The sequence below is a fragment of the Rhinatrema bivittatum genome, chromosome 5, assembly GCF_901001135.1.
Source record: "Rhinatrema bivittatum chromosome 5, aRhiBiv1.1, whole genome shotgun sequence".
Lineage (NCBI taxonomy): Eukaryota > Metazoa > Chordata > Amphibia > Gymnophiona > Rhinatrematidae > Rhinatrema > Rhinatrema bivittatum.
The window spans coordinates 318,968,594-318,983,351 of NC_042619.1; the positions used below are offsets into that span (position 1 = coordinate 318,968,594).

At 41.8% G+C, this 14,758-nt stretch overlaps 1 protein-coding gene across 1 annotated transcript in view; it reads right to left on the bottom strand.

Annotated features, from left to right (window-relative positions):
- Positions 1-14,758, bottom strand: part of WWC3 (WWC family member 3) — a 319,559-nt gene that overhangs the window by 96,676 nt on the left and 208,125 nt on the right. The window contains exon 11 of the mRNA XM_029604359.1: positions 6,273-6,847. Within this exon, the coding sequence (XP_029460219.1) occupies positions 6,273-6,847 (575 nt within the window). The remainder of the gene's footprint in view (positions 1-6,272; positions 6,848-14,758) is intronic.

Below are 14,758 nucleotides of genomic sequence, written 5' to 3' on the forward strand. Positions count from 1 at the left end.
AAGAGGTAGAAGGGGTTTTTTGCTGTATCATTTGTTGATTTTAAAACGAGCACTCGTGCGGCCATACATGTGTATATATCGGCATGCAAGGATATGCAGGAATTTTTAACTGTCTGGCAACTTATGTGCATGTTTTAAAATGCACCCAACCGCACATCGGTATGCTCCTAATTTTAAGCACAGCTAGCACACGTGTGTCTTCAATAGGATCATGTCTGCTTTTATTCGCACGTCCGTGAATTTTAAAACATGCTCGGGCGAGGCACAATCCCAGATTTTCCAGTTAATACCAAGGTCTTTTGACCCCTCTGGTTCTTCCTCCTGCACGCCGCCTAGTTGACCCAGGCCCCCTCACCCTGTCTCTAAGCCGTACAAATCGACCATACAGACTCGCTCCTCATCAGGAGCAGCAGTCAAGTTACGCGGATATTTAGCCTACGCATACTGTGGGTTTAGTTTTTAAAATTCACAGGCACACAAGTCTTTTCTCCACCCTTGCTCCACCCTCTTAACTCCTCATGAGCACACGGGTGCATATGCACGTATTTTGGGGCTTTGTTAAAATCTGCGCTGCTCGCATGTGGGCATTTTTGCACGAGCAACGCTTTTAAAAATCGAGCTGTTAGTATTTTAATACTGTTGGCTTTGAAGTTGCACAATGGATTTTATTTATTTATTTTTTAATCTGTTTGCCACTTTGGGCAGTTCATGGGGAAGCGGTATATAAATCAATGGAATGAAATGGTTTCTAAGGCGACCTAGTAACGCAACAAGCCTGGGAAAAGTTCTAGAGCCCAGGAGTTGTTTCTTCTGACCTGACACACTGGGGAAAGGAGGAAGGGTCATCAGTGGGATATACTTATGTTTGGAAAATGAGATTTGTAACAAGCTGGAGGTGAGAGCATAAATAAAAAAACAAAAAACAAACAAAAAAAAAAACCCCAAGATTCACAGGGCTCACTTTAACAAACAGAATATAGTTCTACAAAAAAAAAAATTAATTTTGAAAAATATTTTATAGAACCCCAAAAAAATGTCTGGCAGCAGGCCACATCATCATCATCATCCCATACTACTAAACCACGAAAAGTCCGGATACCAAGGGAGGGCTTCAATTATGCAGCGCCCAGTGCCTGGCCCAAGATAATGTTTAGCAGAGGATTAAAAGGAGCCTAGGAACACTGCAGCCTTCCCACCTGGCGTTATTTAATTTCTTATGAACTATGAAGTTTTAATCTTTCATTCTTTTCACTTTGGTTTTATGTATGCTGCATTTTTTTAAGGATTTTATTTTACTATATTATAATTGTGATTTGTATTTTGTTGCAGTATATTTCCATTGTTAGGGGAGTTTTTTATATCCTAATCCAGGATATAACATCAGCAGGATATAAATGTTTTAAAATAAATAAATGGTAAGCTTTGCAGGGCTTATTTATTTTAAAAGATGTAGCAAATCTTTCCCTCCCCCCAAGCCTCCTTCCCTGAAAGTTTCATTTTCTGTACTGCAGGGACCCCCCCTTTACATTTAGAAAGTGGCAGCAAACTGCAGCCTGACTGACCTGTTTTACTCTTGATCGTCTTAAAATCCCATTCCATCTTATGATCCACACTTGTTTCCCCGAGGTGGTGTGTGCGTGACAGACCATCAGAGAAGTACCTTTAATCCAGAATGGTATTCTCATTTCCGGATAATGGAAGTTCTCCCATAGGCAAAAAAGAAAATGGACAAATAGCTGTGCAAAGATAAAGTGTTCGAGTACAATCCAATAAAAAAAAAAAAAAATGGGCCGCTACACATGTGGCACACCTCAAAGTCTGACAGTAAGGAGAGGACTAGTGGCCTTTTCTCTGATGGAAGCCGGTTCTTTGATGGACTGGATCAAGTGTCTGCAACCTGCGGTGCTCCAAGTATTCATACAGACATACCGGTACCTGAGAGAACTTGTTTGTTGTGGTCACCCTGAGACTGTCGTCGATTAGAGTGGGGAGAGAGAGAGCAGGTGTATCAGCTTTCTCTCTTCCACCTCCCTCTAATAATCCATACACTGTCACTCTCGCTCTCCTCCTCCCACCAGGGATGACCCCGGCACTCTCCTTCCTTCTCCAGCCACACCTCCCTAATGCTCCCTTACTCTACACCTTCAGCTGAATGGTAACTCCTGGAATCACTGCTGCAGACCCAGCTGTCTCTGTTCCAGGCCCTGCCCTCTGGTTTCTCTCCACATGCTGCCTGCTGTGTCTGATCCATGCTGGCTTACCAAGGAGTGGAGTGGGCAAGGCTGGAGATGACACAGACAAGCAGAAAACAATCGCTCTATTCCCTTCTTCGGCTCCTCTCCTCCTGTTCCCCTGTAGACTTCCTGAAGGGGAGAGGCTGAAGCAGTAAATAGAAAAGCCCCAGCTTTCTAGCGTTTCTCCCCAGACCTGGCAACTGATAAAAATTCCAGGAGTTTCCAGAGAGTTAGCCATTTGCCTTACAACTCCTGCTGAAAAGGAGACCGTTACCTTATACTAGCAGCTGCACCTCCGATTCTGCTCTCCTGTGAAATATGGGCTGCAGATCGCAGTCCTGCAAAATTATCCACAGTTCAATAGGGCCACAGGGCTCTGATCTGCAGTTTACCCATGAACACGTGCTTCATGGTGTGGAGTGATCCAAGATGTGGTTGCTTTGCTTAACTGCAATAGATTTGCATACAACAAGCAGTGCACATGCAAATCCTTCTCAGGAATATTGATTAGGGATATCCTGAAAACCCAAAGGAACTGATGTGCATGAGGATTGAAAGTTGCCTAGCCCTGATCTTAGGGGTTTGTGGGGGTGAAGCTGTAGGAGGAAGAATGCTGGGGCTGCGAGGCTTGGGGCTCTCAGGGCAAGAATTACATATAATAATAATTTTGATTTTTTTAGGTCGCCTTTTCAAACAAAGCTCAAGGCAGCTTACAGCATTATTAGCATTCAGGTACAACGTTCATGCCCCAAAGAGCTTACTCTCTTAAGTGGGTTCCGGATGTAATAAGAGATAAAGTGACTTAAAAAGATCACAAGGCGCGTCAGTGGGGGAATTGGAACTTGAACCCTGGTTTCTGTGGATCCCAATCAATTGATCTACTAGGCCACTTCTCATCAAGGGGCTGAGGCTCTGCAGGGAAAAGTACATGGGACAGGATGGCCAGGGCTGTGGGAGAAAGAGAGCTGCCACTGTTTTGTTAAATAATCTTACTGTCAGATGTATGTTATTCCTCCACATACTTCTCATTCTGGTACGTCAGTCACAATTAGTTTGCCATGTGTTTGGGTATGTGTACATTATATGCAAATGCACATTGTACATGAGTGTGAGGATTTATTAATTATGCGGCTCTCTAAATATTTTGATCTGAGACAAAAAGAAAACAGCTCTTACTCTTTTAAAGGTCACAGATTCCTAGACCAGGTTTTCCAATAATTTTCACTTTTCCAACACGCACTGCCACACTTGCATCAAAATGTGGTGCTCAAAGAAATTTTGGCTCCTTTTCTGCCAGGGTCACCACTGCCATAAGTGGAAACAAGAAAGGAGCCAGGATGTTGATCTGCCTGGACTAACTGAGATTTCGGGAAAACATCTAAAAATGTTAATCTGGCCATATATCTATCTGTGGTGATGGAATATTTGAGAAGAGCTTATGTTTTATTTGTATACTTTATCTTGGTTTACTAATGTTTATGTGATTTTATGTTGTACATCACGTAGGGAATTTTTTTTTTTTTTTTTTTTATCAGTAAAACGATTAATAAAGGATTTTAAAATAAATCTGCCATGGCTGTACCTGTCCATGATTGGCTTGTGAGCAAGACACAGAGGTGGCCAAGGTGCTAGATTATGACAACCGCATGCTGCAGATAACGGAACATGGCCCAGAGACCAGTTTTTCCCCAGCTATTGGGCTTTTTCAGTGTGATCTATATCCTTTATAGGAATATCGGTATATAAAAAAAATTCAAATAAATAAATAAATAAATAAATAAATAAAAAAAAGGCGCTCTCTGCTTGTTAAGGAGAGTGCACGCCTGTCCCTTACTAGTAGACCTCAAAGTCTTATCAGACTGAGTGATTCAGAGTAGTGCTGGAGTGGTAGAAGGAGGTTGGTGCTCCCCAGTGGGAGGTGTCAGGGTTTTAACATGACACCTGTGCCCTTGTGGTTCAGGGTTCTTTGTCAGGCCCCTTTTCTAAGAGAGGGGACCTGTGGGATGGTCTCTCCAAGAGGAGAGGGCTGCCCGTCTCCTGTCCTGGGATGACGGGGTGTCCAAGGTCGGACCATCCGGGACCAGAGAAACATTTGTCTTGTCGTTCAAGGGTGGATTCCAAAGATTTCCTGAAGATCCACAGAGGAGGTTTTTAAGGAGATTAAGCTGATCTGTGTGACAGGATTTTTTTTTTTTTCAGAGAATTCACTTTTTGGGGTGTCAGACAGCAGACAGCCTCAAAGGGAGAGGGTCTGTAGAGAAGCTGTCTGAGGAAGCATCAGCCAGAGAACAGTTTTTGTCCAAAAAAGAGCATCCAATTTCTGTTCTGCTGGATTTTAGGATCTGCATCCAGATTTGCAGGTACTATTAAAGGAAGTGCCCCAAGGAGGGGGTTTCTGCCCAGGATGTGCAAAATTGCAATTGACAAAGACTGCGATTTTTGGAATGTGATTTTTCTGTATTGACTGTGAACCAAACAAGTGTATCTGTTGTGATTTTTACTTGCATGCAAGTTATACCAATAAAGGATTTTATTTTGAATATTTACAGCGATGGTGCACATTTTTTCTACTGAATTATTGCAGAGGACTTCCGGATATTCCCTACAGGCTCTGAAAGACTTGTCCGTCCACCACCCTCCCCCTCCCCGTGTGGGAAGAACCCGGAAGCACGGCTGCTGCAATGACCCATGACCTCCTACATGAACCCCTGGGGCTGGGACTACATATATGAATCACCCTGCAGCCTTGTCCTCTCAAAGTAATATCATTCCGATGGTTCTATACAGAAAGCAACTATCGCTGCAAGCAGCAGACCTAACAGCAGGTCAAGAAATCAAATATAATGCACAAAATGAGAAGCAGGTAGCTGGTTAGTAATATAGATATTAGTCTAAAGATATCAGGGTCCATTTTCAGCTGCTATGTGGCTCGGCTAGCTAGCCGGATAAACATATCTGGCTAACAAGCAGGGTATATTCAGCGATGCAGTCGCGCCACTGAATATAACTGGCTAACTTTAGGATAGCCCTATGGCCCGACCAGAGTTAGCTGCTTAACTTATGAGGCTAACGCTGTCATCCTCACCCACAGAATGCCCCCTTCTTATCCAGCTAAATTCTAGATGGGTAAGACATTTAGACGGATAACTATTACACTTATTGGTGTCCCTAGCTTACCCCTATTGTATTATTAGTATGTTTACGGTTATCTGTTCTCGGTGTTCTTTTGTACTATTTTTACATTCTTATTAGTTAATCTATATCCATTGTTATTTGCACCCTTCCCCTTTTGCCCTGTTCGCTGTATTTCTCTTAGTTCTTTGTAAACCGATATGATGTACCTACAAATGTCGGTATAAAAAAAGTTAAATAAATAAATAAAATAATCCACCTCATAGTATCATGTTCACAACATTAAAACATTAAAACATGAAATGTACTTTCCAAACTTGCAGTTTTTATGTGAACCGGTATGATGCCCCCACTAATACCGGTATATAAAAGTTCCTAAATAAATAAATAAATAATAAATAACTAAAACTGCGAGAAAGAAATCGTGCATGTTCTAATTGTTCATTTATTCTGCAGTGGGTTCTGATGATTCTGCTGAAGTAGATACCACAGCTATCCAAACACGTCAGCAATGCTCCTCTACTAAAGTCTGAGGGGGCTTCACCAAGTGACCATGAAAAGTCACTGCACTCGCACCGTGGCATTCAGGGGCCCTCGGAGCTCACGGTAAGGGGGAATCACCTAGATACGAAGTTATGCCGCCAGCCTTCAATAATGTCATCCCAAGATACTCTGCTGGCTATTCAGGATGGATGCACTAAATTATCTACCACAGCTGCTTACTGCAGGGTACCTTAAACTCCAATTCATTTGTATATTCTCCTCATCACTTCAACCCCCCTTCTGGTAAGTAAAGAGAAGCAAATTCAGTGGGTAACAGCATTTAAATGAAAAGTACAATGTTCCAAAAGATTATGTTAAACCGAAGAAAGCAATTAAACTGTGTTACCAGACTTAAAAGCTTACCTGTACTGGTTTGGTTTCTTGCTATCTGTGATCCCCTCTCTCTGAGCCCTTTACTGTCTATGTGGTGCTCAGGGGTCCGAGATGAAGCCGCTCCCTGCACGTTATCCTCCCCCGGAGCTGTGGATGGTGGCTGGAGCAGCTCCAAAGTCCCCACGCCCACCAGCTCTTCAAAACCTTCAGACATCTGAGCTAGCGGAGAGTCTCGCGAGGCAGAGTGGAAGGGTGTATCCAGCGGAGAGCTGGGAGGCGACAAGGAGGACAAGGAGGACCTGGAGGACAAGGATGCCAGCGACTGGGGCGTATCCAAGGACACCCTCTGCTTGCCGAGGTTCAACTGCCCAAACAGGTCGCAGAACTGTGCATCTTTGCAGAGCACATCCAAGGGAATCCCGTCAAAGCGCAAATGCTGTCCAAAGTCCGTGATGCCGTCCGACTTTTCATACTGCGGGAGGCCGTAGATGTCTGTGAAACTGACAGAGCTGAGAGATCCTCTGCTTGATGCCAGTGATCCACGGCTGGATGCCAGCGAGCCTCTACTGCTGCCAGAAGACATGGTGAGGGTGCTGGCAGATAAGCTGAAACACATAAAATAAATGTATTATTTAAAAACAGAATATAAAGGCAAATAAGACCCATCTAGTCTGCCCAGTTTAATTCCTGTTGCACCATCATAGGCCCCAGTTAACCGCTCTCTCCCTCTTCACACCTCTCCAACTAAGGATTCTCTATGCTTTCCCATATATTCCTGAATTCTGGTACCAATTTTGTCTCCACAATCATTGCTGCAGCCATGAGTAGGGACTAGTTTGTTTTTGGGTGCCAAGGGTAGAATCTCCTCATGAATGGGCAATGCATTTTGCTTTTGTGTTTCAGCACTCAAGGGCAGGGCAGAGAATAGGAAGAATATTGGCCATTCATGGTATTTGTAGAATTCTAATCCTAATTTTAAAAAGGTTTAAACATCTGGGAACACTACCAAAATTGAGTTCAGTCATCTCAAAGTGTACACAGATCTGGGCTGTTTCTTTCAGAGGATGAATTATCCTGAGCTGCAGAATTAGACAAATAATTTAGACCACATTACTTATGTTTTATATGTGACCATATAAATTTATATGTGACCATATAAATGAATCAAATGCACACACCCTTAAATAGTCCTATAGTATTCAGTCTCTGTCATGTGTCTAGGATTTTGTCTAAAGTACTTGTTTTCATTTAATAAGTCAAAAAATTCATATTTTATGAAGAGATTTACAGTTTTCATATAGGTTTTCAAACTACAGTTAAAAGTCATGAGAGCTAACAGGACACAGAGAGATCAATATTCAGCTATAGACTATCCAGATAAACTGGATATTCAGCAGCACAACTGCACCACTGAATATACCCAGCTTAAAACCAAGTTATCCAGATAACTTTAGGACTGGTCTGTGGCATGGATCAGATTTACCCAAATAACGCAGAGTATCAGCATTATCCAGAAAAGTCAACCCCAATCCCGAACAGCTACGATTTATTCAGGTAAGTTTAATCAGGCTAAAAACGTACCCATCAACTACTAACCATATACAGGGAACACCCTAATGTGTGGTTATGTGCGGTAGCCATATATATGAAATAACCACTCTTGTGGTTATACCTTTTTAACCCCACCGTCTTTATTCTCAAAATAATTCTTCTGTGTTTCTTTTTTTCAAATATTTTATTGATTTCATATCTGGTCCCTGATTGCCACTCTCCCTGATTGCCACTCTCCCTGGTCCCTGATTGCCACTCTCCCTGGCGCTTCTTTTAATCAATCTCTGTGATGTGGGTCAAATCCTTCCCAACTGCTGTTGTCTTTCACATGTTGAAGCCACCTGCCCGACGTCGGCTGTGTTTCGACAATGCTTGTCTGCTTCAGGGACCTTGGAGAGTTTTTACTTTAGCCACAGAACGACACAGTAAAGGCGTCACGCGCAAGAATTATTTGGAAAGAAAATATGTAAGTAAAAAATGAACATTTTGTGTGGTATAAAATTGTTTGTAGCTGAAAGTAATATTAAAACATAGCAGATTAAGTGATATTGGTTATATTTTTAAGAAGGGTGTTCCAAAGCCCTTGAAACTATGAGGTGGATAAAGTAAAAACTCTCAAAGGTCCCTGAAGCATTGTCGAAACACGTCCGATGTCGGGCAGGCGGCTTCAACATTTGAAAGATAACAGCAGTTGGGAAGGATTTGACCTACATCACAGAGATAGATGAGTATTGATTAAAAGAAGCGCGTGCATTCTACAGGAGTCGAGCTGACCCGCCAGGGAGAGTGGCAAACAGAGACCAGATATGAAATAAAGAAAATATTTGAAAAAAAGAAAAAAGAATTATTTTGAGAATAAAGACTGTGGCCATAAAAAGGTATAATCATAGAGTAGTAATTTCATATATACATATCTGGGAAGGCTTTTAAAAAAGCCTTCCCAGACTCGGAATAATCTTAACTACCTCTAATCAACTTCCAATCACCACTACCCTTACGCAGAAAACTATAACTTCCAGTCACTACCATTACGCAAAAACCACAAAATGGCAAATGGACATGTCCTAGTAAATACCATAAACTCTGTAAATGTACCCCGTCAAATTTCGGTTAATATATTCTGTTAAATTTCCTATCACTTTTCTCTGCTCCTAGTTGTATTTTTCCCTGTTTTATTGTAACTGTAACTGTTTTCGTTCAGCACCTGTTATTTATGTCATTCACTGTAACTTTTATCACTCCCCCTGTTTATTGTAAACCGGCATGATGTGATACCCTCAGGAATGCCGGTATAGAAAAAACTAAAATAAATAAATAAATAAATAAATAAATAAATAAATAAAAGAATATATATATATATATATATATATATGGCTACCGCCATATATATAGGGTGTTCCCTATATATGGTTAGTAGTTGATGATCCTTTTAGGTGGGAACTGAGGTTTGGTTGTTGGTTGTAAAAACTTACCCAGACAAATCAGCAGCAGCTGCACAGCAGGATTTTTAAATCCCTTGATTTTTCCGGCTAAGACCCAAATTTAGCCGGACAAACCATTTCGGCATGGATCTCAGCGTCTTTCCTGCATTGCAGGAGGGAAAAATGGGCAGACAAGATGTATAATTGTTATCTGCTGTCATATGTGTGTTTCTTTTTTGGGATGACCACCAGAACACTCCCACACTGAGTGAATCAGATATAAGACTGTGTGATGACAAATTGTATAGAACAAAAAATTGTTGTGAACCTCTCTGAGAAAACACTGTACTTATTCTTGTGCCAAACATATGATGGTCCTTAAATATGTATTATAAACATATCAATGTTTCTTTCACAAGAAATTTTACAGCATTTACTCAGAGAGAGGTTCACAGTAATTTTTTGTTTTGTAAAATTATTTCTCTCAGACTGGATTACCATTGAGGTTGTGTTTGACAGAAAATTGTATGTTATCACCTAACCACTGCATGCTTATAATAATTACATATCTAATTCCATCAACATGAAAAAGCAGTTGTGCACATAATTTATGTGGTGACATTTCTTATCAGCAGCATCCCTAGAAGATGTGGGAATTGTTCAAACATTTCCGCCAATCATTACCTGGGTTGGTTTGAAAACTACTCATCCTGTGTGTCAGTGTTTCCCAACCAGTATGCCTTCAGACTTGATCGGGTGCTCCACGGCCTGATGCTCAGATCCAGGCCCGCACTTGGGCTCTGCTCTTAACACCGTGCAGCCACAAGAGACACCAGTGATGGCTCTAACTTCTAGGAACCTTCTTGATGTTCCATCATTCAGAGTAGTCCATTTGGATGGATCTCGTGAGCATCTTTTTCATGTACAAGACCCTATATGTTATGGAACTCACTGCTTCAAGCCCGTATGGAAGAGTGCTCATTACTAAAATTTGGAAAGATGGTTAAGGCATTCCTATTTCAACAGGTCTTTGAATAACAAGAGAGCTGGTAGTCAAGAGTTTGCGGAAGCTATTAGTAATCAGATGTTTTAATATGCAAGGACAGAATGGCAGCTATTACTGATAAGACGGGGTCATTTTATGTTTCAATGTCATGATATGTTTTATGAGCCAATGTTTTATGCTACTGTTTATTGCTTTGATACTTGTTTTTATGTACTAAGATTTTATGAATGTTTTTATGGAAACCTGATAGGAAGTTTGATAGGCAGTCTATAAATTTTAAATACGAACTGCTAGTTAGTGCAGTTAGTGTAGCTGGGTTTAAAAAAGGATTGGATAAGTTCTTGGAGGAGAAGTCCATTACCTGCTATTAATTAAGATGACTTAGAAAATAGCCACTGTGATTACTAGCAGCAGTAACATGGGATAGACTTAGTTTTTGGGTACTTGCCAGGTTCTTATGGCCTGGATTGGCCACTGTTGGAAACAGGATGCTGGGCTTGATGGACCCTTGGTCTGACCCAGTATGGCATGTTCTTATGCTTTCTGAAAACATGCCTCTGGGTCATACCTCTTCTTCTCAACCACAGTACGAGCCATGGAGTGTGATAATTAATGGGCAGCATGCAAGGCATGGATAGTTGGGCCCCGCTTTGTTCGCAAAACCAAGTGCACACAGCACCTCCTCATCTTCTCTCTCTAGCTTTCTCTTTTGAGTCCTTCCAGCCTCTGTCCTACCTCCAGGCTGAGTGAGAGGGGGACGAATATGCACTGAGCACTTGATGCAACTCACTCAGTGTTCGAAGCAGTAGCAGAGGTGGAGCTCTGGCACAAAACATTTATTTATTTATCTAACATGTATTTTCTATATCAGTGTATAGGCCAAACCTTCACATCGGTTTACAATCGATTAAGTTAATGTTGTATGTATATTTTACTTTGGTTGGTTGATTGAACATGCAGCAGCCAAGCTATCTAACTGAGCCTGTCCATAAGAACATAAGATAGGCGATACTCGGTCAGACCAAGGGTCCATCAAGCCCAGAATCTTGTGTCCAACAGTGGTCAATCCAAGTACCTGGCAGGATCCCAGACTTCTCTCTTCTCCTGTACTTATATATAGGGGGAGCTGATTCATTGTGATGAGTTCATGGGTATCTTTGCCCCCTCTGTCTTTGATGTAAAATTTGGGAGGGACACCGGTGCAGCTTTCAGTGCTTCCCTAGCACTTCTTTTGGCCATATGAATTCTCTCCATATCTGTATGGCTTGCTCTGTTGAGGTTGGCGTGCCACACAACATTTTCATTAATGTAGGTGTGCCTTGGGCTTGAAAAGGTTGGGAAATGTGTGCTCTAGACAGGTAAAATTATTATGCATTGTTCAACACCATGCATAATTTTACCAAATATGTTTTGGAGGCATCCACATAGGCAGGGTAGGGTCAGTTTGGCAATAACAAAAGTAGTTTTGGTTGGAAAAACTACCCACACAGAAAGCAAGTGTAGATTTCTGTAGGGACTTTTTTCTAGTGCATTACCAAAGCAACACTATTTGTGTAGTTGGCAACAATGCAGAAGTTTGAATATTGCCCATCCCCCATTAACAAAGAAGGGCAAACACAGACGTGATTTTACCAATAAAGTACATTTGTAGAATATTCAGCCAAGTATGACCAGTAAAATATGGTATAAAAGCAGAGGATCTTGGGCTAAGTAGATGATTTTTCATGCATTTTGTAATTTTTCACAAGTTTCCTACTTGTGCTAATTCAACCCCTTAATGTGTGTGTTTTTCATCCTGTATTATCAAATACAGGTCTCAACTGTAAAGTTTTACTGTCTCATCACTTCCGTATCCCACTACCACCTCCTTCCCTTTACTGAGCTATGGCAGCATATGTAGGCTGCTGTAGACCTAGAAGACTCTATACTATTTAAATCCAACATAACTACACTTTCTTGATGGACCTGATGAAAAGGGGTTAATTCTCACAGATATGTCACAGATATATTAGTTTAGTCCAATAAAAAGGGGAAACGTCTACACAGCCGAGGATCATCCTACCCAGCCCTGAAAGCACTGGTTTTGCTCAACCAGAGTGGGGAAAAGTTCAGTCTCTTTGGGTATCATGGGTTGGGAGGGGGAGGTAGAGGGTTGGGGGGGGGGGTGGAGGATGACCAGCAAGGCCCAAACTTGGCAAAGGACATGTCCACAAACCACAATGTCCACACCAAAGTTGTGCTCCAAAAGAAAAAGTAGTTGTTTACTGAAAAAAGAAAACCCAAACATCAGTTTGGGAATGAGTGCCAAGGTGGTGGCATGGATTATAAAATGGTTGACTGATAAGAGACAGCATGTAATGGTAAAGGAAACCCACTCTGAAGAGAGATCAGTGTTAAGTGGAGTGCCACAGGGATCGGTGTTGGGACCAGTTCTGTTCAATATCACTGTGAGCGACACTGCGGATAAAAGGTAAAGTTTGTCTATTTGAGGATGATACTAAGACCTGCAACAGAGTGGACACGCATGAAGGAGTAGAAAACTGGAAGAGTGGTCAAAGATTTGGCAGCTGGGATTCAATGCCAAGAAGTGCAGAGTCCATCATTTGGGGTGTGGCAATCCAAAAGAGCTTTATGAAAGACTGCTGTGTACAGACTGGGAGAGGGACCTTGGTATGATAGTGTCTGATGACCTGAAGGTGGCAAAGCAATGTGAGAAGGCAACAGCTAAAGCCAGAAGAATGCTGGGCTGCACTGAAAGAGGAATAATCAGTAAGAAAAAAAAAGGAGGTGATAGTGCCCTTGTACAGATTCTTGGTGAGGCCTCACCTGAAGTACTGTGTCGGGTTCTGGAGCCCGTATCTCAAAAAGGATAGGACACAGGATAGAGGCAGTCCAGAGAAGGTGTGGGGTCTGTATCGGAAGACCTATGAGGAGAGGCTAAAGGATCTGAATATGTAATACCCTGGAAGAAAGGAGGTGCAGGGGGGATATGATAGAACTTCAAACCTTTTTCGTTGGAAAGAAAACAATAGAACAAAGGGTCATGAAATGAAACTCTAGGGGGAATGACTCAGAATCAACGTCAGGAAATATTTCTTCATGGAGAGAGAGTGGTGGATGCCTGGAATTCCCTTCAGGAAGTAGTGAAGACAAAAATAAAGAATTCAAAGGGGCACGGGATAAACACTGAGAATCTCGAAAGGCTAGAGGACGGAAATGAGAAAAGCATGCAGGGGGTAGCTTGTTGGTGTGGCAGTTACTAACCTTGGCAGAAGGCATGGAGATTACTAACCTTAACCAATAAAACTTGATGCTTTTAATGCAACTGCAACATTGCTCCCTATTTCAACAGCAAGGGGAAAAGGGGAACTGGATTCAGACAACATCAAAGATGGCCCAAACTTCTACGATCTATGGTACTGATAAGCAGACGTAAGGGAAAAATCACAGGTCAGCTTCTGTGACTAAGTCCATAAGCAAACCTCATCAAGCAATACTGTCTGAATTTTCAAGAAAGCTCATCACCCAGTAAAAAATGTTGCTAGCTGCAATTTTTATGGGTTATCATAAGGCTTGGGGATAACTGCACGGAGCAGCAGTTACTACCCTTAAGAGAAACCTGAGAGTAATCTACACAGTTACTACACTAAACTTGCTGGGCAGACTGAATGGACCATTTGGTCCTTTTCTGGCATCATTTCTAGGTTTCTATAAAAGAATATCACAGTCTACAGTTCAGTACACCAGAAAAATATAAGAAAATACCACTTTCCCCAAGATTAGGTCTTTTCTAACCTTCCAGGTCTGCCGTCCCAGACCAAAACAAAGTCTCTTCCCCAAGGTCTCTTTTAAAAAAAAACAAAACCCTCCAGTTACTCGCACAGCATCAGGAATGGTTTCAAGACAACTCATCCCCTATTCTTAAGCAGATGCAGTTTTCCCAACCCTGCACTAAAGCTACACCAGGCACCGCTCTTCTTTTGGTCCTGTAGGCCTCCAACTCAGTTCCTTTTCTGACTCAAATCTCCAGCTTCTTCACTTCTCTCACTTTTCTCAGACTCTCTCTTTCTCAAACTCCTTGAGGGCTTGTGGCAGTACCTCAGCTGCTCAGCATAAGTGGCACCTTTTCACTCTCTCAGTCTATTCCCATCTCCAGAATCTCAAAATCCTTGTGGAAAGCATAATTTATACTACCCTTTAGCACATGCCCCCCTATTGTGCTGCCTCATAACCCCTTGCCCTTTTAGTGAACTTCCTTAGCTAGAAAATTCCCCATATTAAAAAAACAGGAAACCCTCCAGAATACCTTTACACTCTCAATGACCTTCCCCTACTGGAAAAATCGTATTGTTAGCCATAGGATACAATCTTTTCTGATACCAATATATCATCTACTGGCCAGTAGGGTCATCACAAAGGTATCATTTACCACTTTTGTTGACCCTTTTCTACATATCCAAAAAAACGTAACATGGTAATCACAATCCTTTGCTCAAGTTCCCTCAGGAACTTTCAGCAGGTTTAAAATGTATGCAAAC